Source organism: Anolis sagrei, chromosome 2 (genome assembly GCF_037176765.1).
Source record: "Anolis sagrei isolate rAnoSag1 chromosome 2, rAnoSag1.mat, whole genome shotgun sequence".
Lineage (NCBI taxonomy): Eukaryota > Metazoa > Chordata > Lepidosauria > Squamata > Dactyloidae > Anolis > Anolis sagrei.
The window spans coordinates 127,657,570-127,684,570 of NC_090022.1; the positions used below are offsets into that span (position 1 = coordinate 127,657,570).

Genomic DNA, 27,001 nt, shown 5'->3' on the forward strand with positions numbered 1-27,001 from the left:
TACTGGACACTTTCTTTTTCACCGAGCTAATTGTGTCTCATTTTTTATTGTTAAGTAATGATGTGTGTATAAGTGTAAGAATTGATTTCTTACCTGGTAGCACATAAATTCAGAGTCAGAAATGATGGTGATGCCACATAGCCACAGATTATCTACATGTGTGGCTGAGATGGTGGCACCTTTGTTTTCTAATAATCCAGTGAAACAAACTTTTGTTCATGCACAAAATTATTGAAAATATTACTGTCAGGCTATGTGTATAAGGTGCATATGAAACATAAAGGAATGTTGTGTTTAGATTAGGATTCCAGCTCATTCTTAATGCAAAGCATGGAAGATCTGAGATTCATAATGTTCATGATAGACCAATATTTCATGGAGTTCTGTTCAGATGTCATCTTATTACATATATAACCACCCACTACACATATAAGAAAAGTTTTTTTATTTCAATTACATATTGAAATAGAGCTTATCAAGGGGGAGTCCTTAGGAAAGGTAAAAGTACAGGCCTTTTATAGTACAAGTACATATATTCAATGGGAAGTCAATACTACATTAGATAGATCAGAGAACAAGATGCATGCTTATTTCTAAGGACAACACATCTTGAAGAGAAGACATAATTTCAGTTCAGAGCTTTGGATAGTTGGTTTTTCGACTTACTCCCAGAATCCTGTAGGCAACACATTTTCCATGGAATTTTGGGAGTTTTAGTCCCAAAAATAACACTTCTGAGAAGGCTTTGAGAGTGATCTATTACTTTGTTGTTGCTTTATTTTAGATCAGAATTGCTAACTTCCCCAGACATCACTCTTACCAGGAAATTCTGGGAGTTGGGGTCCGGAGAAGTCTATATAGAAAATACGTTTGCAAATCTGAGGTGGAGAAAATCTGGTCCCTAGCACTGGGGTGCAGAAAGGTTGGAGCCAAGCATGGTAGATTTGGTGGAGATGGTCTTTCAGATCTAGGTATTTAGGAAGAGGTGCTAGGGTCCCGAGTATTGGCTTGTTTGGAAGTTGGGCTTTTTAATTGGCCAGTAACAGCTTCCAAATGCTTCTCATGGATGCGGTTGATGAAAGAGAAATAATCATCCATTGGTGTGATGTTGACAGATAGATTATCCGAAGCAGCACCTTCCGATAAAGCCAAGGTCATGCTTTCCTGGGAAAGCAAACAGAAAGGTCAGTTCTTTGTGCACTTTCATTTTCTGGAATAACATTGCTGAATAGTAAGGAGGTATTCACCTTTTTTAGCCATTTGCCTGTGATCATACTTGGGAACAGATTATTCCAGTCTGGTATGTAATTAGGGAAATATGAGATAATTGTTTGCAATGCCTGTAAACAATACCAACATGAAGATTTAATGTACCTAAATTATTTGCTCATTTGTAAAGTGAATTGTTGTTAATTTGTGTTGGCTATAGGTATGGAGAAAGTTAATGTTTCCTTGTCAATCTCTGCCTCATAAAATGAATCTGCATCTCATCTATGTATAAATTTGAATGTTTCTCCCAGATGTTAATTATATTCTTTTATTTCCAGAGCTATAATTTTAATGAATGTTTTAATTCAATAAATTTGTTGCTTATGGCAACCCCAACACTAGCCTATCATGCATTTTTCTTGGCATGATTTGTTCAGAGAGAGTTTGCTTTTGCTTCCCCTAAAGCTGAGAGAGTGACTTTCTTGACATCATCCAGTGGGTTTCCAAGGCTGAACAGGGATTTGAACTTTCTGACATCAAGAGCAGTGGAATATGCTACCTTGGAGCATGGTAGAGTCTCTCTTCCTGGAGGTTTTAAAGCAGAGGCTGGAAGGACCTCTGTTGGGGGTGGTTTGATTCCGTGTTCCTACATGGCAGGGGTTGGACTGGATGGTCTTTATGGTCTCTTCCTGCTATGATTCTATGCTCTGATACTTCATGGGGCGAAAATAAGACAATCTGTTGTAGGAAGGCTCTTTCCTAATAACCTCAAATTTTATTTTCCAGATAATTATAATTTTATTTCTTTTCTGCAGGAGGAAAATACATCAGCACTTCCAAATGTTCCTGGAATGGTTTGTGATCCTGTTTTCAGACCTGGAAGGTGCTGACTTGTGGCAGATATTCACATAAATGCTTTAATTTATGTTGTGAAAGGATTCACCATTTATTCCATGGTTCTTTAAAATGTATTCAAGTTGTGTTGTTGAGTGGAGGAAGAGGTTAACTTCACTTTTCCAGGAAGTGATAAAATCTTCCTTAGGAAAAGGTAAACACTTGTAAAATAAAGGAAGGGCAACTTGTGTGCTTTCTTTTAGTGTCTAAGAATAGCACCATCAGAAAGTCCATCCAGATTAACAATCTGCATTTGCATTGTTTTATGTAACATATATATGTAATTTTAGTTTCATGCTATTGTGACAAATAAGCAATTAATGTAAAACATTTTTTTATAATTCTGTAGTAATTATGAAGAACCAATTAAAGAATCGTATAATAACCATTAGGAAAAAGATTATAGCCCTGCCATATAATCCAGTTTTGGAATGCAGATAAATGGCATTGAACCAGATTATACGGCAGTATAGCTTTATATAATACAGTTCAATATGGTTCAGTCTATGTTATATGAGTCTACATTCACCATTATAATGTAGTTCAAACTGGATTATATGGCAGTCTAAATGTGATTAAAAATGACTACAGTTTCCTGTGACTTTTAAGTCATTTTGGATATGGTGACACTAAGGGCGGACCTTGCTAAGTTTAATTCAGTGGAAGTTTGTCATTTCATTCCTCTGAGGCTGAGAGTGTGACTTGCCCAATGTCACCTAGTAGATTTCTGTGACAGCAGAGATTCAGGCTCTGGTCTCCTGGAGTCTTTGGGTGCATGTACACTAGAATTAAAGCATTTTGACACCACTTTAACTGTCATGGCACAATGGTATTGAATTCTGGGAGCTATAGTTTGGTGAGGCACCAGGACTCTGGCAGAGAAAACTAAAGACCTTGTAAAACTACAGGTCCCACGATTCCATAGCACTGAAACATGGCAGTTAAAATAGTAGCAGGAGTGGAGTGGGCTGAGCACCAGGGCCGTCACCAACTGCATTAACAGTACAGTGTATTCTTCACTCTGATGGCTCTCAACATGGCTCTTTGTTTCCCTTCCAGCTTGGAGAATTTCCTTCTTAAACCTACAAGAGCCTCTTTTAAAACACAAAAATAACAGCCAACAAATCAGTACACTGAGAAATGCACAGAGAAGAAGTGCTGAGAACAAACAACAGATGCAGCATTTTCAGAGAAGGATGGGGAGTTTAATATACAGTACAACCCCTTGTAGTTAAAGCAAATGTGTCCCGGATTTCTCATGGATACATGAACTGGTGGATAATCCTAGTGGAATAACCCTATTGAAGTCCATCATTTCAATAGGGTGGATAACCCTTCTAAAATGAAGGAATACTTATGATATTCCCAAACCCCAAAATGCCATAGAGTCATACTAGCAGAGAAAAAGCTTAGAGAGATTGTATTTTATTGGAAGTGGATAAATAAAAGCATGGGTACCACTTATATGGAAGTTGTAGTGTGTTTCACATGGAGAAGGCTGAGAGTAACATGATAAGCATTTTAAAATAACATCTGAAGGGATGTCATGTAGAAGACAGATGTTCCACTGTGCTTTTGACTAGACAGTTCCCTAAATAATTCTGGCCCCCAGTTTGATCCAAAACCACCTCTTGCACTTTACCACTATTACCTAACTTTACATTACCCATCCCCCCAGTTCCTAATCTTGTCATCTGGCTTCAGCACTTTATCCATCAGCTCTGTCCTTTGCAAATGATTTGCACTAGCAAGCCTGCCCGAGGTCAGAACTGTGCACTACTCAGACCACTGATATTGGTTAGATGTTTGCTATATATTACTAGCTGTCCCCTGCCACGTATTGCTGTGGCCCAGTCTGTGTATATGTGTTTTGTGTGTGTATATGTGTGTTTGTGTACTTACTTAGGCGATGCCTCGTTGTCCAAGTAAGATTGTCCTCCAAGTTCGGTTTTTGTGTATATGTGTATATATGTGAGTTTGTGTATATATGTGGTTTTGTACATGCGTTGTAATACTTTTTTTTGTTTTTGGCTTTTTATGTCTCTTCTACTGTGTTTTTCAGTGTTTTTATGAGTGATGGTCACTTGTTGGCCTGATAGGTGTATTGTGTCTGAATTTGGTCTCAATTAGTCCAGTGGTTTTTGAGTTATGGTAATCACACAAACGAACATTACATTTTTATTTATATAGATGTGTGTTGTTTCATACTGCTGAAATTGTTTTTATGAATTCTGCTGTGTTATATTTTAACTATGTTGAACTCGGGCTTGTCCCCAAGTAAGCCGCCCCTATTCCTTTGGGGAGATGGAGGCGGGGTTCAAAAATGAAGTTGCTGTTGTTGTTGTTATTATTATTATTATTATTATTATTATTATTATTATTATTGAAATGGTTAATTATCAGAAACAGCATTTAAAAATACACATTGCAAATCATATGTGCTGTAAGCAGCACACTGATGAGTGCACTAGGAAGAAGCAGCTCACCACCACCATTTCTGCTCCAGAGAAGAAAGGTCTACAGCTATTATCACCTGCTTGCTGTGGGCGTGGCTTGTCTTCTCTGAGACCTGCTGCCTGCCTGATGAGAAGGCCATTTACTTACCTGCAAGAGAAGCCTGAACCAGTGGCTGAAGAACTAAAGAAGAAGGGACATAAGAGGCTGACTGGGAGGTGGATCCACACCAAAAGGGAGTTGACCCCTGTGGGAGAAACTGTTTCATGGGCAGAGAAAAGAAAACACTAAACATGGAGTATTTAGAGAGCATGAGGAATGAGGAGCACCCAGGGGAGTAGCCATTGCAACTTTAATAACTGGAAGAGTTGTGTGGGGAGATGGAGTTAACACTAAGGCTTTGGTGCAACAAATGGGGGAGAGACTAGAGCAATGATGGCAGAAGCCTCTAAGCAAGTCCGGCTGGAATTGGGCTGGAGCTTAATGGAAAGCCTACACCAGGGCTGGTAGTGATGGTAGTGCATTCCCTTGGCATTGCCCAACAGAGCTGTCTCAGGCAATCCATGGGGTTTTTACATGGGCAGCCTGTAAACCATTCAGTAACCCGATGTGAGGAATTTGCACAGCAGTTGTAAATAAAATAGCTGAGATCTGCTCTGACCTGGACTATGTGGTTAACACAAATCTGGATAGATGTAACTTTGGTCCCTCTTGTCTAGTGTTGATGACTATTTTTCAGTTTGTACACCCAGAGGATGTGAGCAGGATACTTGGAGTACTGAAAGATGTCACATGCATACTGGCTCCAAATGTAGCCCAAGGGAGGCTTGAGAGTGCTCTCCAGAAGAAGTGAATGCCTCACTACTGAAAGCCAGTTTTCCATCTTGCCTAAAAGAGACTATTGAGACTACTATTTTAAAAAATTCTCCCTGGAGCCCACCATATAGGAGAATGGTCAACCAATATCCTTTTTTGAGGGGGAAGTCTTGTGATCCCCCAGTTCCAGGGGTTTCTGGATGAAATGGATGATCCTAGGGCCCTTCCACAGTCAGATAACCCAGAATATCAAGGCAGAAAATGCCACAATATCTGCTTTTTACTGGGTTATCTGAGTTCACACTGCGATATATTCCAGTTCAAAGCAGACAGTGTGGGATTTTATTCAGCTGTGTGGAAGGGCCCCCAGATCCATTTCAATCTGACTTCAGACCTGGCTCAGGGACAGAGACAGCTTTTGTCAACTGGAATGACTTACACAGAAACTAGATAGGGGTAGTGTGTTCATGTTGGTTCTGCTGGATCCTCAGAAGCTCTTGTTACAATTGACCATGGCATTGTTCTGGAGCCCCTTCCACACAGCTGTATAAAATACACATTGAACTTGATTATATGGCTGTGTGGAAGGGCCCCGAGCTGCTTCTCTGGGAAGGGACTTGGGAGCACTGTTCTACAATGGTTTCAATGCTTTTTGGAGGAGCGGACTCAGAAGGTGGTGTTGGGGGATTCCTAAACACCATGGCCACTGGCTTGTGGTGTCCCTCAGGGCTCAGGTCCGTTCCTCATTCTGTTTGATATTTACATGAAACCACTGGGGGAAGTCATTTGGATCTTGAGTTCTGTGTTACCAGTAAGTTGATGAAACCCAACTCTACCTCTCCTTTAAATGTAATACCAAGTATGCCATTTCTGTACTAAACCAATGTCAGGTGACTGTAATGGCCTGGATAAGGGTGAACAAATCAAAACATAATCCCGATAACACAGATGTACTTCTGGTCAGTTGTAAGACAGATCAGGGAACAGGGATTTAGCTCATGCTGGATGAGGCTAGAGCAGGCATGGTCAAACTTCAATCTTCCAGGTGTTTTGGATTTCAACTCCTGGTAGGCTGTTAGGAATCCAGAATACTTGGAGGACTGAAGTTTGCCCATGCCTGGGCTATACTCCACCTGAAACCTCAGATTTTCAGCTTGGACTTATTCATGTACTTGAAACTGAGCCTGAATTTCCAGTTTTGGTGATGGCCACAAGTGTGTTTGCATAGTTAAAAGTAGTGCTCCAGCTTTGTCAGTTTCTTGAGAAGTCAGGTAACAGGTTCCTCAATTACTTCTTGTTTGGTCTATGTTGGGGTGGCCTTTGAAAATTAGAAACTTCAGTGATCTCAAAATACTGTGTACAGGCTTCTGATTGGTTCTGGTAAGAGGAAACATTTTTCCAGGGACAGGGCTCATTCACTCTATTGGAAACTGCATTATATGATATAATAATGTGATGAATTCCCTACCTTTGTGGGCCAGGGAAAGCTCAGGAAGTAGGCCCAGGAAGTTCGGCAGCCATTTTATCAGGTGGTGCATGGAGGCAGCCATCTTAAAGTACCCATTCCCTAGAGGGGGCAGAGCTTAGGAGCAGCCTGGAGGGAAATGTGGAGAGCTTTGTAATTGGCTGGGAGAGAGTAGGTGGAGCTTAGCTTAAGGGCAGAGGAAAAAAAGCTTTGAAGGAGGTGCATTTTAAAATCTGTCAGCTCAGTTAGGGTATGGTGTTTAAAGAAGCGGCCAGGGTCTGGTGTTTGAAGAGTGGAGAGGGTTTGTGTGTTACGAGGAGAGAAGTCAGAGAAGCCAAGAGTGGAGAGTTGTTTTGAAACTAAGCCTTGAACTATTTTTGAAAGTTACCATACGCTTTTACTCATCTTTGCAACCGTTAAGATTAAGTGCCTGTATTGTCAAAGTTCTCTCAAATAAACAACTTTGTTCTTTGTTATAACATCACCTGTCTCAAGAGTGCCTCTATGTGAAATAGTTCCATAGCAGTTTAGAGAAACAGAATTTTAAGAATGGTGGCAGTGTTTATTTAAAAAGAATCTCAGCGCTATTTTACCTCAGAGTTCAGAGTCTGAGTGCGAATCCAGCACATTCAAGCTACTAAAGACCTCTCCAAACCAGAAACTAAATATTCCTTTGAGTGGGGTGGTTGCACATTATCACAAAACTTTACCTCAGAAAATAGGGTGCTGGTGGCATAGTCTCAGCAGCCTCCAAACACTTAATTGAATTTATATAAGAATCTTCTACATTTTTGGTGGTACAGAGTTGGGATCTGCAAAAGAGGGTTTTCTCTCAACCCCACTATTATTTTCAGACACATTTAGTGAAGGCATGAGAGAGAATCCTCTCAGTTGCTGCTCCCAACCATGAAACTCCCTTCCTTTAGAGGTCCAATCGATCTCCGCCCTGATCTCTTTCCATCTGTAAAGAAGGCGTTTAACTGTAGCATGGGTGTTGCATTTTATTTAAGACCAGTTCATTTTACATCTGTTTTAACTGTTTGCCAGTTTTATGAATATATGATTTAATTATTTTAAAAAGCTTTAAAATGTTGATTTAAAAATAATTGTATGGTCATTTAATTGAATATTGTTTTAAACTTCTGGAAGTTATCTTGGATCCTACCCAGGAAGAAAGGCAGGTACCTTAAGTAAACAAATTATTTACACTCTGTTGCTCAACGCTTCTTTTCCTTGTGTTTATTGTAAAGTACTGGTTGATTCACTCTCATATTTGTGCTTCCAAACCAGCTCTAGTAGGTTGAAGATTGAGGCTCTCCTGGCTGGAAAGAAAAAGAATGGAGGTCGATGTAGCTATGAATAGGATTTAATCACTAGCAGTTGTTTGTTCAGTACCAAAGAAGTAGATCTTGGCATGTATGGTCTGATCTTGCAAGTGGTGTCTGTGGCATTTGTTTCAGGTTCACAGGACCATTACTGACCTGACAATTGGGTCGTTTCCTTGAATACAAGTTTCTTGAGGCCACAAGCCAGAACCTGAACCCAGTGGGGCTGCACATATACTGCAGAATTAGTGGAATTGACCTCACTTTAACTGGGATGGCACAATGCTATGGAACCATGGAAATTGTAGTTTGGTGAGGCACCATCACTCTTTTGGCAGAGAAGGCTAAAGCCTTATAAAACTATTCCTATGATTCCATAGCATTGAGCTATGGTTGTTAAAGTGGTATCAACCTACATTAATTCTTCAGTGCAGATGGACCCCAAGAAGTCCATAATTGAGAACAGATACAATCTAACAAAAAGTTACATATACTGAAACCCCTTGATCTTAGTGGGTGGCTATGTGTGCTGGACTGGGACTAATACATGTATGGCTGTTCCAGGAGGCATGTCAGCACAATCACTTTATGGTCATATGTGAGTATTCACTCTCCTTATTCCCACATGTAGTCCCTTCTCCAGTGTCCAGGAACACCAGAGCTGCTTCTTAGCCATGCTTAAGAGTGAGTCCCCATATTTTTAGAGGCAAAACAACAGGAGCCCTGCTCAGCTATGAGAGGTAGGTATGTCTGCACCTCCCATAATCCCATTTCTTCTCAATTAATATTTTTATTCCAAGGAATTAAATCCATGAGCAACTCAGATGTTTAATTCTGTTGGTATATATAGTGTCTTTGTGCGTTTTGTGAGTTGTGAAAGAAGGAGAAAGGAAAACATGAAACAGCTGGAAACTGATTTTCCTCCTGCTGGCTCATCTACTTGTAATGCAAACCAGGAGTCCCACTGGCCTGTATGTGAGACGTAAATAGCTCTAGCATAGAGATCAAGTGTGATCTGAGATGTGTGTGTGTGTGTGAGTTATTGCAATCAAGCAAATTGTCTGCCTCCAATGAAATTCCAGACCAAGAAGCTGTTAGTTGGTCATTTATTTTCATCTCACCTTGTATCTTCTTGCTGTTCAAACAAAAATTGTAGACCTTCCTGCCCTATCGCATGGGCAGAAAACAAGCTGCTTGAGAGGAAAGCAAGAAGGTATTGGATAGGTATTTCAACAGATTATCTGAAAAGCTGGTCTAAAATCTGTAGAAGGTCGCAACTCAGCTTGATAATTAAAGGATCAAAAAGATTGGATTTATAATATTATTGAACAAAGAGTGCCCTGATCCTTTATCATCCCAGTGGCTTTAGGAGTAAGTCTCACTCTCCACAGTTTTCGGTGGCTGATTGCAAATAATACATTGCTCATAGGACTTCTCTGGTCATATAGAATGCAATAACATAGCTAAAAATCTGGCCTTTGTCTCACAGATCCTAGTCTGCAGATGTGTTTGGATAGTAAGCTTTCCTTTTGTTGAGTATTTAAATGTTATTTTCATTAATAGTTATCCTTTTAAAAGGATGAGGCATTTAATTCCTTTGATCTCTTCCCCCACACCTTTAGCCATTGGAGGATGACATTCATCACATTTATGACGTTGTGTTGGGTGATTCGCCAGTCTCTGTGGCGAATCGACGGGGCAGTGGGGTAATCCTGGCGCCCTGCCTCATCTGCAGTGACGCATCCCTTTCACACATGGGGAAACTTCACCACATGGCTTTCCCACCGCTAGCCCTGTTGTTCCAAACAGAACACAGGAAGCCTCCCATGTTCTGGGCATAGCATTGTAGGATGCTTGTGCCCCAGTTCATCAATGGAGCCTTGCCAGAAGTGAGCGTGCATCGTGTGAGGGGTGGCATGGGGTTTTGCCAATTAACTGGGGTGGAAGCATCCTATGATGCTTGTGGCCTCCAGTGTGATGAAGTCCCTAAGTGAGCACAAGAGCAGGTCACTTTGGGTAACAAATGAGACATTGAATTGTGAGGGAGTTGTGAACTTGGCTAAATGGTATTTTGTCTATCCCTTGACCCGTACACAGCCTGAGAGGCACTAAAGGTATTTGAATCCCTGTATTCTTTGCTGTTCATTTGGTCAGGATGTGTTACAACTTTTTTAAGAGCATGGAATAGTGTATTTTTAAAAACCAAATCAATCTATCATTGTGTGAATAGTTTATCTTTACGATCTGGCACATTTCACCTGATCATGTTCTTTTATTCTGTTTTATTACATCTAATACCAACCACAGCTGATTGCGTGTCAACAAGATCTGAAGCTGAAAGCAAGCCAAAGAGGCATTCTCTCTGTTAGATAGAAATGCCTGAGCATTTAATCCATGTATTTTCAATGGTTTTGTTGTAACAAATGTTGCCTATTGCTCCTGTTTTCAGCTTTAATTGCTCTATTCTGTTCAAATCTTATGCATTAACCACAGCAACATGTTGTCTTTATATGCTAACAGATCCAACTTCTTGTACGTGTGTGTATATTCTCTGTTTTATACAACACTAGTTTGTGCTGCACTTTTCCAAATAGGGCAATTCTCTATATTTTTGCATTATACATTAACATTTGGACTGTCTGCTTGGGCTGGATAAATATAATTCCAGTGGCGTTTCCTTCTGTCATTTCCAACACCAGGATAAAAAAAATTTGATAAAAGTATTACAATTCAAAATGTGAATTATGTAGAATATATTCAAATTATTGTACAGTTTCCCCATATGTAAACTATGTACATGCTGATGCAGTGCATTTCATAACTATTTCTGAATGAACTTTAAATGTACACAGCAAAGTAACTGATGTGTCCCTAAAAATATTTAAAATGGTATGTAATAGACTATGTAGGTGAACACTGCTCCTCAACAATAGGAATCATTTGCACATAGTGGTAGCCAGCTTATTTCTTTCTGTGTTTCCAAAAAGTGTGTGTGATAAAATGATCTTGGCAGGATCCTTCAGCCTGGATGTTACAAAGACGAATTTAAATCCACTCATAGCTCTGAAGCTTCCTGCTCTCCTTTTGAGATGGCACTCTCTCACAAGTTAATGAGTTGGAGAGGACTCCCAATGATTTGGGAGAGGACTCAGAAGATAAGCAGCCCGGCTCAGAAGGAAAAGGTGAAGAAAAAGAGCAGATGAAGTAATAGTCTAGTAAACAAAAAAGGACGAGTTGAGGAGAGAAGGGACTCGAATGAGAGAAGTGCAAAGACCAACAAAAAGTCTTCTATAGGTCTTTGGGATAGGATGGGCTTGTTTTTTGGCAGAAGGTAACAGGCAAAAAGGATTTTAGGAATCAGGGGAAGTTTGGGCCAGATAAATGGAAATGATAGTTGTTAGAGAGTTCAAAAACAAAATTCAACTAGTCACTCGGACTCTGGATATTTCTTCTGATCTTGGTATATTTTATTTTTGACATGCATGTTCGATATTGTTTGTCTGCAACCTGTGGATGTGTGCCTTTCAGTATTGGCTGCAATAAGTGAATTATAAAAATATTTAATATGAAGTTGTGAAAAGCAGTCTTTCGTTCACGTCTGATATTGCTTGTTCAGTTGTGCTTTGATTCCCACTGCTGTACTTTATTCCATGGAACTGCAATATTAGGCATATTAGTCCAAGTTATGATTTTTTATTGTGTCAGAAGAAACTTGAAAAACAGCAAATTATGATAAACTTGGAAGTGTTCAAATCCAACTTATGATAAATCTAAGTTATGATAAAATGGGAAGTGTTGAAATGTCGGAATACCTTTTGATTTGCCTTTGTCTTAAAATCAATCTTGCGTTATATGAACTTTCAATGTATTTCCATATGTCTTCCTTCTGCTTATCTTTCTTCTCACATAGTTTTATTGCAAGAAAACAGACATCACTATAAAAACTTACATTGTGTAGAGAGGGATTGTATTGTATCTCTCCAAAGCTTGACTGCAACCCACATGATTATTCACATTGACTCAACCAGATAGGGTTCATGGGACTTGCAAACCAGTACCCGGAGAGCCATATAGTCCATGCCCCTGCTTTAGAGCATGTAAAGACTGGACCAGGAATTGACTGTTGGGGGTGAGAAGTGCAGGGAAACGCTGGAGGAGAAAGATGCCTTGCAACCATAACCGTGCATGATGTCCTTGGTTGTGTGGTGGCATCCGCTGTGCCATTGTTCCTTTTAAAATAAGATTCAACTATCACACAATTTGAGTTCACTGTAATTGTGTACAATTGTGTGTGCATGTGCCACTTTAACCTTTGCATCCATTTGTTTTTATTTATTTATTTACTTTATTTATACTCCACCTTTCTCCCAGTGAGGACTCAAAGCAGCTAACAATCACACACTTTGGTCACTATCCATGGGTAGATGAGTCCCAATTTTGATTTCCTGACAGTCGTGTGGTTTCTTCATATTCAGAAAAGAAGCCCTGTGTGCACTGTATGTGAGTTACAATTACTGAGGAGAGTATGGACCAAATGTGTGCTTGTGAATTACGTTTCCAGAACATGGCTTTGTTTTCTGTACAGTGTACAACAATGCTTACCCAAACCAAGATTTCTAAGAGCACCTGCACCTTTCTTAACTTCTTCATGAGGTGTGGGTGCATCTTAGCTGATGCAATTGTTATATGTCACTTTGCCCTCCTGTCTGTTTGCTTTGGCAATCTTTCCCCGCTCCGTAACATGATATAATGCTACTAGCAATGACCATTCAGTGTAGCAGTAGTAGTGTACCACAGCTGTCCACAGTTTATTGTTAAGGGTCATTTGCTAATGAAATTAACGAGGAGAAAAACATCTGAGCCTTTATTGAAGTGGCAGGACATTTACAGAGAATGTGTGGGGCAGGTATTGCAGTGAGGGGATGCTATTGGGCAAGTGCTGGAGTGCTGTGCTTGGTGGCATCAGGCCCATGTCTGTCTGTGCCTTCCCTGACCCGGGTTGGGAAGTATTCATTTCTGCAAAGAAGAACACACAAACAATGGTGCGTGGTTGGAGAGCAGCCAAGGTGGGAGTGTTTTTCTTCCCGATGGAGCTGCTCCACTACACAAGGAGAGAGAGAAAGACAAGCACATATACAAATGTACTGACATAACACAGTGAAAAAGACTCACATCAAGACTACAAGACATGGGCAGCACATAGGAACTATTGCTCTCATATTTATTTTGAAATTCCCAGTATGAACTGTGAATGGCTATTGCTACTACAGAGAACTGCAAACACTAGTTGTAGCCCATGACTTGTGAGATAGGCAGGCATTACTTTCCTAAAGGAACGTTTACTCTAGTTAAAAGTGCACTTTTCTAATGGCATAACTTACCTTTGTCAGTGTGTCTGATACTCACCTCTGGAAAACCTAAAGGACTATAATGCATTAATGCATTATTTGTAACTCTACATTGTGTATGTTAAGGTAAATGGCAGTGTTTGACAAAGGTTTTAGTTCACCCAATCCTGCTTTTTAAAGTGATGTGATCTACTAGGTTCCAAGCTTGGCACCAGCCATCCATTACTCAGGTGAGGAGACAGGGAGCAGCTGAGGAGTTGTCACTTGAGGAGCTCTAATTATGAGGCTGGGGCATTATAAACGACCTCTAAACCTTCCTTATACTGCAAATCAGAAACTGGACTAAGGACATCTTCTCTTCCTATATCAGGTTGGGAGGAAGAAACCAGGACATGGACAAGAAAATGCTGTTTCTTCCATAATATTAGTGGGCAGTCATGGAGACTCTTCTATGGAGGATGTTGGATCCATCCATGAAGACTCCATGCCGCCCAGTAGCTCATCTGGCCCTGGAAATACTTCCTGTGATGCATAACTCATAAGACCCTAGTACCCCCAATACACAGGCAGGGAATTCCCCCCACCCAAAGTATCTGAGCATATTAATTGGCTCAGCTCAAGCAAGGGAATGAGAACATGATAATCCAAAATTCATGGCCTGTTTTCCTGCCATAATGATAGTAAAATACGCAGGAAAAGAGGGTGGTGGTAGTGTTGCCTCTGTATTTCCCTTTATAGAATCTAGTCCCACCTTTCAATATCAACAAAATTGCCCCCCAACCTAATTTCTCTGTTTGATGGGCATCAAGACAGTAATCAGGGTAATGGCTGGAAATACCCAATCTCCCTCTGTCCTTTTGGACTCATGTTCAGCTGTTGATCTAGTCGCTTTTCTAAACCTCAAGTTCATCCTTCTTTGGTTGTCCCTAAAAAGTGCTCCTAGATTTTTAGGGGCTTCATGCAGCTGTCTCATGCTCACTTCACATGGAAGTTTTGTAGATATTCATCCCAGCCTGGAGCAGACTCTTTAGGATATGATCAGGGTCAAGGGAGGTTCACCCAGTACATTGGTTTGGGGATTGGAGAGCCAAGGAGGGGCCCATGAATTTCCTAAAAAAAAACCCCCACAACTCCACAATCCCCTTCCATTGCATTATGTTTGCAAGCAAGTTGCTCTTTAGATATTTTCTTGGCTATTTCCCCCTATAAAATGAATTAATCATTCTAGCATTCACTTGTTCTTTTGAATTCTGGTTATTGATCATAGCTCACATTCACATGGTAATCAGGAAGCCACCCCTCTTATAGACTCCTATTTGTACCTTAAATCCTCTAATTCAGTGGTTCTCAACCTTCCCAATGCCACGACCCCTTCATGCAGTTTTGTATGTTGTGGTGACCTCCAACCATAAAATGAGTTTTGTTGCTATTTCATAACTCATTTTGCTACTATTATGAATTGTAATGTAAATATCTGATATGCAGGACATATCTTCATTCACTGGACCAAGTTTGGCACAAATATCCAATACACCCAAATTGGTGGGGATGGGGAAGGATTGATTTTGTCATTTGGGAGTCGTAGTTCCTGGGATGTATAGTTCTCCTACAATCAAACTCCACCATGATGGAATTAAACCAAACTTGGCACACAGGACTCCCATGACCAAGAGAAAATACTGGAAGGGTTTGGTGGACATTGACCTTGGGTTTTGGAGCTGTTGTTCACTTACATTCAGAGAGAACTTTGGACTCAAACAATGATGGATCTAGCTCAAACTTGGCACAAATACTCAATATACCCAAATGTGAACACAGGTGGAATTTGGGAAAAATAGACTTGGCATATGGGAGTTGTAGTTGCTGGGATTTATAGTTCACCTACCTACAATCAAAGAGCATTCTGAACCCCATCAACTATAGAATTGGGCCAAACTTCCCACACAGAACCCCCATGTTTCCTGATGGTTTTTAATGACCCCTTTGACACCCTTCACAACCCCCCCCCCCGGGATACTGACCCCTAGGTTGAGAAACTCTGCTCTATTTTGAGAGCACCCCCCCCCCCCCAACGCACACTCCAAATCCTCCATTCTGAAAGCAGTCTTGTTCTGCCTTGCCAAATTTCTCTCGAAGACCCTAAACATGAAACAGTCAAAGCACAAACAAGTCCTTAGGTTAATCTGGTTAGAAAACACAGGAAAGGAAAGAAACAGAAAGTTAATTTGTTGAATCATGAAGACCTCTATCAGGGGAAAGTTAGTAACAGTCTGTCGAAGAGACAACAAGTAAGATTAATAATTTCCATCAAGACAGGGAGAAAAGGGGTTCGTCATAAACATGATATTTATATGTGTGGACCTGTAAGTGGGAATGTGCTCTGCTCTGTGGAATGTGTGCTTCGTGGTCTTATCAGTTCCTTCTTCCGTATTGGAAGACGTTGGTGATTATTTTGCTAGAGAGGATTGGAAAATATAGATAAGGAAATAGAGGAGGAGTTGATCTAAAATATTTCAAAAGTGGAAGTAATCCATAGCTGCAATGCATATCCTGAATGATCAAGATTGCTGGTTTTTCATTGTTGCTTTTAATATAACTCTTGCAAGCAAAAGTGTGGTAATTCCCATCACTCCTAGATTATAAAGCATTTTTGCCATGCCTCTTGAGTTCTTTCTATTACACCGGGATGCAGCAAAGTGAGTAGTAATTAGGAAGAAACATATATTTCGAACAAGGAAGCTTTTACATTCATGTTAGGAGTTAAAGGTGGGAAAGATTATTTAAGTCCACATATAAAAACAAATGGTTACTGGTGTGGAAAATGAGATTTTTGTCTTTGTTATATGATATTGTTATTTTTCTTGTGTGCCCTCAAGTCAGTTTTGCCTTCAGATCTACAGAGATACTCACAGGAACACCTCAGCAAGCGAGCGTCCAAAAGTGGCAGGCTAAGACCTGGAACCTCAGTCAGTGGCTGATACCAAATGAGAGACTCTCCCTGGGCACGCAGAAGACTGGGCGACTTGGAAGGCGCGGAACAGACTGTGCTCTGACACCACGAGGTGCAGAGCCAACCTTAAGAAATGGGGCCACAAAGTTGAGTCCACGGCATGTGAGTATGGAGTAGAGCAAACTACAGACCACCTATTACAATGCAGTCTGAGTCCTGCCAAATGCACAATGGAGGATCTTCTTATAGCAACACCAGAGGCACTCCAAGTGGGCAGCTATCGGTCAAAGGACGTTTAGTTTTTAAACTTTGTGTTTTTAAAATTCATTACAACTGTACCCCTGATACAATAAATAAATAGCTTTGATGGGACACCAAAAGGACCCTATTGACGGTATTTCTTGGCAAAATTTATTCAGAGGGGTTTTTTCTTTGTTTTCCCTTGAGGCCAAGACAGTACGACTTTCTAGGGACACCCAGTTGGTTTCCATGGCTGAGCGAAGATTTGAATCCAGTTCTCCAATGTCATAACCCAACGTTCAAACCACTACACAACATTGGCTCTAGTTAATAAGTAGTGGCTTCAAAAACCTGTGTTATTGCAGGAAAAGAAGGCATGGGGACCATAGATCTTGACATGTAGCCAGGTAATTGTTGGCACATGAACGAGGATGGGGATCTCTAGACACGGTTTCATAGTTTGTTGCAAGCATTTACCTTTTAAACTGTAACTCGTGAAAACTATAATGTACGGTTTGTCTTGGGAGATGACAATTCGCACCCAGTCTTGTCATGTCCTGAGTGGTCTTTATAGCAATTATTGTTTTGGTCTTTTAAATGAAAATAGTAGTGATCTTCATGATAAGACCATGGACAGAAACACTAAAACAAACAAGTTAGGCTGTCCTTCAGAGATCAATGGGACGTAATCCCCAAGTTTCCAGATCGATGAATAGATCTTCCCAGGTTGGTATCATAGGAGTTCTTTTGTGGTGCTTAGGCAGAGAAGGCAAGCAACACTGCCCTCTAGTGGTAACACACCAAAGAATTACTTTTTAGTTTTGACTGCGGTGCAGATGAAATGATTGTCTCTCATGCTTGAGACAACACTCTTTCAGGGTATTGAAATGGCTATAGCTTTTGAAATTCATACACATTTTGTTATTGTCTCCAAGGAAGAAGGTTTGCAGGTTTCTGTAATGCTCGCAAAATAGCTTGTTGGTGGTGTCAGCGAGGTAGGAAAAGGTAGTGAATGTTTATATGGCTTGTGGGATTTACCGTATATACTCGAGTATAAGCCATCTCGAATATAAGCCGAGGCACCTAATTTTACCACAAAAAACTGGGAAAATGTATTGACTCAAGTATAAGCCGAGGGTGGGAAATGCAGCAGCTGGTAAATTTCAGAATAAAAATAGATATCAATAAAGTGACATTAATTGAGGCATCAGTAGGTTCAATGTTTTTGAATATTTACATAAAACTATAACTTAAGATAAGACTGGCCAACTCTGATTAAATCATTATTCTAACTTTCTTCAATGTAAATTTGCTCACGTATCCTTCCAATAATAATAAAGAATACACCAACACATGTAATAATAATAATAATAGAGTAAAATAATGGAAATGTAATAACAGTAATAATAGAGTAAAATAATAAATGTAATAATAATAATAAACTAATAAATGTAATAATAATAGAGTAAAATAACAAATGTAATAATAACAATAATAGAGTAAACTAATAAATATAATAATAACAATAATAGAGTAAAATAATAAATGTAATAAAATAAATAATAATGAAGTAAAATAATGTAAATGTAATAATAATAAATAGAATAAAATAATAAATTTAATAATAATAACAGAGTAAAATAATTAATAACATTGACTCGAGTATAAGCTGGGGGGGGGGGGGGGCAGCTTTTTCAGCCTAAAAAAAAGGGCTGAAAAACTCGGCTACAACTCAAGCATACAGAGTATTTACAGTTTTATTTTTATGTCAATTTGAAAATGTGAGTATACTTTTAATTTTAATATTTTCTAAATATTTCAAAAGCATTTTGTATGTTTTTTATTCATGCATGTAAGCCTCTTGTTGGGTTTATAGAGGAAGTGTAGTGCAAATGTTTCAAAATGATACAACCAAAAGCGCAGTACTATAGTGTTTATACATTTCAAATGTTTCCAGCCTTTGAAGGTGTGTGAGGAGGTTGTGACCAATATAACACACTGGGGATTTTGGATTAAAGCTCGCTGATCCAGGTGCAAGTTCCTGGAAGTTCTGTTCTAAAGAGATAACTCCGCTAAACTCTGAAGTATAAGAATTTCATCTCTCCCTTCACATCTTTTCATCTTCCCTCACCTTTGTGGTTCCAGAGGCTGGTTTGTTGCTGTTATTGCGGTCAGTGTTTTGGAAGCCTGGGAGGTAGTTAAAGTTGGCGCGTTGATCATCCATCCGCCGGCTCTGTGTTTGTGCCAGCATTTCCATAAAGTTGTCCATCTCTGGTGGTGGGCTGGGGCTGTCCTCTGTAAGGAAGAAGCAACGTGGCCTTGAGAAAAAAGGATGCACTAGGACCCGTTACTAAAAGAAAGGGCTAGGAAATGACCCCCCCCCCCCCAGATATCATGGACTTGTGGTGCAACAAGCTTAGTGTTATCAGTCACGTTGAAATCACTGAGAAACCAGTATTTAACGATTTATCAGAATAGTGCATAGTTCTCATATAGCGAGCACCTTGTTCTTAGCCTAACATTGTTCTATGAAGTCACTTTTCCTTCATGCAATAAGTTGGTTGTGTAAAAGCCCAGAAGAAAGTCTCACAGACCACATTTTCAGAACTGCCAGAATGCATCCCACTCCATTACGATAGCTGTATACATCTTCTATGTTAAAGATATAAAGATGTTCTACATACACAACAAACTATCCATCTGATAAAATGGTAATCAAAATTTTCTACAATAGCATGTTGGAAGTCCAACAATGTTTAACACTGAAGATTGAAGAATATCTAACAACAGGAAGTAGTAATACGGCTGGATCAGGCATGGGCAAACTTGAGCCCTTCAGGTGTTTTGGACTTCAACTCCCACAATTCCTAACAGCCAGTAGGCTGTTAGGAATTGTGGGAGTTGAAGTCCAAAACATCTGGAGGGCCCAAGTTTGCCCATGCTTGAGCTAGTTAGTTTGAGTGACCTGAAGTGTCGTTCTCCATCTATTATCAACCTATCTTGACTCATATGTGATTTAAATGGATACTCTTAAGCCCCATCGACATTGCTATACAATGTAGTTTGAACTGCCTTGACTTAGGTTATATGAGTTCACACTTCAATATAATCCAGTTCAATTTGCATTATAATGGTATTGTAGATGGGGGTCTAAATGATATTTGTTCATCTTCCCATAAGTCCTCTCTTGATCTTCCAAGATGTTGCTCGGTTTGATCAGCATCCTGAGTAACTTTCCCATTGGAATTCCTATAATGAAACTTAGTTCCTTTCCCCAAGCCATTGGCATGTTTGCTACTTAAATCCAGATATCAAATCACTGCATGCACTCTTTTTATAGGGTTATATCCTTCAGTGAACTGGTTCTTCCCTCATATCTTCTAGAAATAGTTATCCTACTCTCTTCTTAGGGCTAGTGTATTAAAATATCCCCCAAGGCTTCTTAAAGTTAAACCTTTGGAAAAATAACTGGGAACTTTAGTTCATATTTCAACTCCACATACAAAAGAAATGCATCACAACAAAAACCAAGTCTTAGCTCTGAACAAATATCACAATAACTTCCCCAAATTTGTGCTTCCATATTTTACCCATCCCTTTCTAGATGTAGGGCCTCTCTGCTCCACCAGAATGGGTTCCTTTTATAGTAGATTTCATGCGTCAGGATGAAGATATATTTCTTACATTAGCCTATTAATTTTACTTACTGAAATATTACCACAGCCATGTGCTCAGTACTCAACACAGAGTCATTTGGATGATGTTCTTGGTTATCACATATTTTTCATCTACTTTAGCATCTTTTATTATTTGTCCAGTTAATTTTTGAAACAAACTCCATTAACAAACTAAGCCATGGCTGTGCTATAAAAAAGTGCTAAGGGAAAATATTGCTTATGAAAAGGTTTCTGTGGGCTACTGAATTTGGACAAATGAATCAATACAGACTTTGGAAAACATTATGACCAGCATGTAAAACTCCTATACTTTACTTCACCAGCTTTCTTGGATTTTCAAAGGCAGGTGAGCTTCCTATAATCTGGGGTTGAGGTAGGATCAAGAGTTTTGCTCACTCTCTTACAAAGATGCATTCTCCAAGCAAGATGTCCCTGGACTTCTCCCCTTACACAGCCCTCTCATCCCAGTAAATGTTGAACTTACTCTTCTCAGGATCTGAGCCACTCTTGCTGCTGTGCACGATCTGAATGTTGCAGCGTTGCTCATCTATGCGTCCTCCTTGTACATGGCTCAACAGATTGAAGAACCCTTCTTGTTCTGGGGAGCCCGTCTACAAAACAAGAACAGTAATTGAGCCAGGCTTGATACCATCTTCCCAGTGTCCTCAATATTCTTACTGCTCCAGACAACACTTGTCAGCAGTTTCAGAAAACAAAGCTGTGTGAATCTCTCTGGTCTGGCAAGCAATTTGGCAAAATGCTGGGAGAAGAGAGGCACATGTTGAGACTTCAGTGGGCTTTTCTTTGCTCTTTGTATAAGTAGAAGTTAGAAATACTGGCCTAAATTTAATCGTTAGTCCCAACTGTAACTTTACAAAATTGAAAATGTCCATGGATTCAACAGGACTATTTTGATTGGGAAATCTTGTAGCACCTTTGAGATAATAACAACAAGAACAACAACAACAACAATAATGACAAAATCATGATCTGTCAACTGCAAAAGGCCACCTTACTTGAACCTGCGCGAATAATTCGAAAATACATCACACAGTCCTAGACGCCTGGGAAGTGTTCGACTTGTGATTTTGTGATACGAAATCCAGCATATATATCTCGTTTCCTGTGACATACTGTGGTTTTGTGTCAGAATAATAATAATAATAATAATAATAATAATAACAACAACTTTATTTATACCCCACCACCCTCCCCCCTAGGGACTTAAGCTGCTCACAAAATAGCACACGGTGGTGCCGTACAGCACATAAAATGCATATAAATTCTATAACACATTTACGTAGAACCAGACATATAAAATTGAGAAAGGCAACATCTAGTGGAGAGAAGGGAACATATTCAGGTAGCAAAATACACCTGGTTGCCTTAGGTTTACAGCAAGGCAACCTTCTGAACTTAAAAGCAATGCAAGAACACGAGACGAGGGTGGACAATAAAGGCAATATTCACTAGAAGTATTTTCATACACTAAGGTCTGAAATTCAGATTCAGATTATCCAAATAACAAAATAACAACAAAAAACATAGGCAATCCCTTCCACTAGGGAGCAGAAGGCCACCACATTCAAGGCAGGCTATTTAAGAGACTCAAGACAGATTGAGTGCCTTCTACTCAATAGAAGAACAACAAAATAAATAAAAACAGATCAAGGGGTTGAAAAGGAATAGATGGCTGCTTCTGCTGTCTGAGGTAGTTGTGCACATTATTCTATTACCAGTGTCCAAGTAAGAGTCAGTTGCTAGTCTGCTAGTTTCCGTATATGGATTGGGGAGGAGGTACCATCGTGGCCTTCATTAGGGAAAGTTAAAATGTCCGGGGCAGTTTTGACACTGTTCTGCTTATTTTTAGGATTGATAACAACATACCTGTATCTGTTTATAGCTAGCTTCACAGCTCTCTTTTCTTTTATTAATTCAAAGCTTATTACAATTTGCTCTCTTATTAGGAGAGCCTTTTTAATATGTCTCCATTTCAACATTGTAGTAAATTATATATATATATATATATATATATATATATCTCACAATCACATTGTATTGCTCACTTATATAAACAGGTAGACAGGAATTAAGTGTTTTTATACAAGCATGCGGAGATTACCCACCATTGCTTTTTATAAACCATTACTACAAATACTGAAGATTTCCTGATACCAGTATAATATTCTCAGCTCTCCACTTTAAAGTAGTTTCGATCCTCTTCCCATCTGCTCTTCCAAGCTTTCGGAGGAAAGCGCAGGATTCAAGAAAGCACTGAACCTGTGTGTCTTTATTTCCATGTTAGTAAAAACCTTTATACTTCCTGCACTTAAGAAACAAACATTATCACCATGTTTTTTCCTAGTTCTCCAGAATAATTCGGCTAGTCTCTGACTGTAATGTATGCTGCAGAAGTATTAAAGTATTTACCAGTTCACAGACGAGTGCGGAGGGAGATTATCTTGGCAAACATAAGCCAATAGATAAGATTCAAAGTCAGAGGGCACTAGATCAGCAGATTCTGCTCCAACAAGAGGTACAGTTGACTTGGCAACATTAGGTAGGGGCATTTGTTTTAGTGACTAAACAAAATGGCAAAATAACTTGCAGGTATTTCTAGCTGATTTTGATCACCAGAATTTAGTTTTTAAACAGGCCTATCTATACAAGCAATCAGGTTGTTTTTCTGAACCAGAAGTATCACATATGCAAGAGAGGAGCCTGTCTAGTAGAAGTAATAGCTAGCCTTGCCCCTCTGGCCAAGCGATTTGGTCCTCCTCCCTTGTCAGTCCCAACATGACAAAACACTATCATTAAAGGCTGAAATATGCCCACAACATCACCAGCCATTTCACATTAAAACCTAATGCCTCAGTTTGCACTCTCCACAAATTGTTTCTCCAGCCTTTCCCATTTTTGTGTGTGATGATTATATGTATGTAGCCCATGGCAGAGGCCTTTTTGAGAAGCAAGTTACATATCCTTCATATACATGAATACAGTAAGAAATATTTCTACTCTGAAGCTCAAATATCCTTGGTCCTTTCCAGATCTTAACTTCCACACACTCTGTAAATTCCTGCAGTCAATTTGAGAAAAGTATGTGAACAAATAGCTGAGTAAAAAAACATGAAGGGGTGTATTTGGGATACTAATGGGACAGAGTCTGGGAAAAGAGAGCTTTGGGTATTATACAATGAGATCATATTCCATAAAAATGGAAGGAGGGAAAAGGTTGTAGAAGAGACAAGAGGGGTGGGAATCAATATATGATAATCAAATCATGATGGAGGGTTAAAGAAGCTGTCCTCACTGGATCTGGTTGGCAAAATTTCCCCAGGGTTTCCTGTAGGCTTTCCCCAGAATTACATGGGGGAATTTGGCATGTAAAGCAACAACATATTGGGCACAGTGCTAAAGTAGTCCATTAAAAATATATCATGGCAACATTTTCATAACTAAATTCCCTCCCAGTCATGCTTTCATCTTGAGCAGAAAATATATATGTAAAGTTAAATTTTAGCCTAGGAATTAAGTAGCATAGTGCTACTTTTTTATGTTAGGAGCGACTTGAGAAACTGCAAATTTCTTCTGGTGTGAGAGAATTGGCCATCTGTGAGGATGTTGCCCAGGGGATGTCCGGGTGTTTTGATGTTTTACCATCCTTGTGGGAGGCTTCTATTATGTCCCTATATGAGGAGCTGGAGCTGACAGAGGGACCTCATCCATGCTCTCCCCAGATTCGAACCGGCAACTTTCAAGTCAGTGACCCAACCCTCAGGTCAGCAGTCCTGCCGGCACAAGGGTTTAACCATTACGCCACTGGGAGCTCCATAGTGCTACTCAAAGAGATGGTTCATGAGCCATCAGCTGCCAGACCTTGGAGAGTTTCCAGGAAAGAAAGCATTTGCAGCCTATAGGTACAAGTATGGTACCAATCCCTGGCACACATTGGAAGGAAAAACTGCTAATCCCCACATCAGGTAAATCAAGAAGCAATGACAGAGCAGATAAAGGAGAATTCATTGTAAATCCTGAGATGTGCGTCTGTATTTTACTGAGGCTGAATTGAAGAACACTTCTGTTGAAATTGAAAACACTTCTATTGGAAATCAGAAACTCAGAATTGACTCTGATAAACATTTGCAGAAAGGATTGTGGTTTGTGGGGAGGAAGTGATAGAACTTGGGAGGGAAGGAGGGAGAGAGGGAGGGATGTCCCTCAGGATGGAGGGAAGCCAGGAAGCGTCTAGATTTAAGGCATTAATCTCCTCTGGGCAAGGCTAGTAGTCAGTGTGGTTTAGTCTGCTGCTGCTGCAGAGAAGGAAAGGCAGTGATAGGGAATCCAAGCCTAATAAACACAAAGCTTTTGGATGCAGATAGCTGAATGACTTATCTGCAAAGTTACACACAATATCCAGCGGTGGCATGCAGGGCCACCCCTTCCCATTAGGCAGATTGAGGCAACTGTCTCAGGCAACAGATGCTGACAACCTTTGGCTATTCCTCTTTTGATGGAAAAGGGCAGCTATTTAATATTTGTCTCAAGTGTCCTAACCTGATGTTTGTTCTTTAAGTAACTTACTTTATTTAAAATGTTCTTCTTTATCTAAATATTTATTAATTTTTTTCAGCAATGTAAGTATCATTATACAATAATTTTCTAGTACATCACTTATACCACCAATGCATCCATTAAAACTAATTTTCCCCAACCCTCCTCCACCTAAACACAATAATCATAAAATAAAAAGTTAAAATGGATTTCTCACCTTCCAACTTAAAAACACGCATATTACTATCATTTGGCTAACTTCCTATCTTAAGCAATATATTCTTCCACACTATCCCAATATTTTATGAAATCTTCAAAAGATTATTGCATTTTCTTTTTTCCTCATAAATTATTCAAATGGTTCCCATTCTTCTATGAACTGAAATGTTCTTACCAAAGAATCTTTATTTAGTTTCTCAATATCAGGTTTGCTTATTTTCTAATCCTAAAACAATTGAGAAAAGATGGCTGGAGCAAAGGACAAGCATTAATTAATTTCCGAAGGACATAAAGGAATAGGATGGTGTTTTCCGTATTTGCTTAGTAGCTAATTAATGTATAATTTTTGAAATATTTAAAATGAATGCCTCAGTTCATCAAGGTGATGTCTCTGAAAACATGCATGAATAAGTCTGTTAGTGTCACACAAGAAGACATGGACATTAATGAAACAAATGCATTAGGGCTGCTAGAGAGAAAACCGGAAAAGGTTCTTCAACCTTTGGTTGTTGTGTAGAAAAGGGATTTTCAGCAGCTGTTGGTTCTTCTCTTGTTCCATGACTTCCAACTCCTGATGAAATTTCCTCTTCCACATAACTTTTGAAGGTATCAGAGGCAATTAAGTTTTTGATTTGGCAACTCTATTACTGACCAATAGATGCTGCTGATGTATTAATGAACATAACATACTGAAAATACTCCACATAATATGGTAGGAACGTTGGAGCCACCCAGGCAGCCCAAGACACTTTGAAATGGTAAATGTGCCCTCATTCCAGCTGTAAAAAAAATAAGCTTCATAGTATCTCAAAGCTGACCAAGTAATTTTGGTTCTTGTGGTGTAAAACTTTAGAAGTCTTTCTCAGTGAGAGCACAAGTACAGTAATAATAAACACGGAATGATTTGTTCCTCTTTCAAGACATTTCAAATCCACCCTATGTGGCATCCAACTTACTCTGTCCAGTAGTAAAGGAAGCCCTTGCTAAGCAATGAAGAAACAGACAGAGCAGAACAGGCATTGAAAATTAAATAAATGCCAGAAGGTGATACCAGAATGCTAAATAAAAAGTCCAGAAGAGAGGTGGCAGAAGAGGACCCATGAGAGTGATGACGGATTTTCCTATCAAGAGGTATACACTACAGCAATCTTAGGTATCACCTCTTTCCATATAACTTCCAACCTTTTGCATCCACTTGCTTCCATATATCTCCCAGCCTTTTGAATTCTACCTCCCAACCAATCCTGTCTCAGAATTATAGGAAATACCACTAATATTCTCTTAATCTAATGGATTTTCTTATCCTGCCTGACTCTACTTTCCTTACTCTTGTGGATATGAGGCCCAAAAGTGATGGATACTGAAGATACCAGCCCCAACGGCACAATAGTAGAAGTTCTAGAGCCATTCAAACTGGAAGCCCCGCACTAAGGTTCCCTCACGTCTTGCCCCCTTGAACCGGTCTTACCCCGCTAGATGGGTTAGAAGCTGGTGCATCTGGTGCTGCTTCTGAAGCTGCAACTGGTGCCGCCTCTGGAGGAGCGCCTTCTGAAACTGGAGCAGGTGCAGGCTCTGAATCGGGCTCTTTTTTCTCCTCCTCTTCAGCTTTGGCTTCCACCGTTGTCATTGTGAGATGCTTTTTTGGTACTCACACTGCTCAGAATCGGTCCCTTCGCCTTGCCCCAGTGACAAAACAGTTTATCCCCCTCAAGTGGGTTGCCCAGGACCTCTCTCAGAGCTGTGCACTTTGCACGCCCTCTGGCTACTATGACAGCCCTGATGCCCTGATGCTGCTCTTAGTGATTTATACAGACTTGCTACGACACTAAGCGTGCGCTCCCCCTTCTCCG

The 27,001-nt window shown here is 39.8% G+C and overlaps 1 protein-coding gene across 2 annotated transcripts; it reads right to left on the minus strand.

The window, feature by feature from the left end:
• Positions 1-430: 430 nt before the first annotated feature.
• On the minus strand, positions 431-27,001 carry PCP2 (Purkinje cell protein 2). Of its 2 annotated transcripts, none has more exons than XM_060764414.2 (4): positions 26,620-27,001; positions 20,863-20,989; positions 18,833-18,996; positions 431-1,164 (listed from the first exon to the last, which is right to left on the minus strand). In XM_060764414.2, exons 1-4 carry the CDS (start codon positions 26,776-26,778, stop codon positions 976-978), a joined length of 639 nt encoding a protein of 212 aa, XP_060620397.1. In that variant the 5' UTR covers positions 26,779-27,001; the 3' UTR covers positions 431-975. The 2 variants fall into 2 exon arrangements, with proteins under 2 accessions (XP_060620397.1, XP_060620398.1); XM_060764415.2 differs by lacking the exon at positions 431-1,164 and adding an exon at positions 13,014-13,179 and having other exon boundaries at positions 26,620-26,992.

Bases quoted from the DNA above. Each gene is read 5' to 3' on its own strand.
- PCP2 (XM_060764414.2), bottom strand. From the start codon at position 26,778: ATGACAACGGTGGAAGCCAAAGCTGAAGAGGAGGAGAAAAAAGAGCCC. The intron at 20,990-26,619 runs GTAAGACCGGTT...CTTGTTTTGTAG, and splicing joins CTTCTAACCCATCTAGCGGG to ACGGGCTCCCCAGAACAAGA. The intron at 1,165-18,832 runs GTGAGGGAAGAT...TTGCTTTCCCAG, and splicing joins CAGCCTCTGGAACCACAAAG to GAAAGCATGACCTTGGCTTT.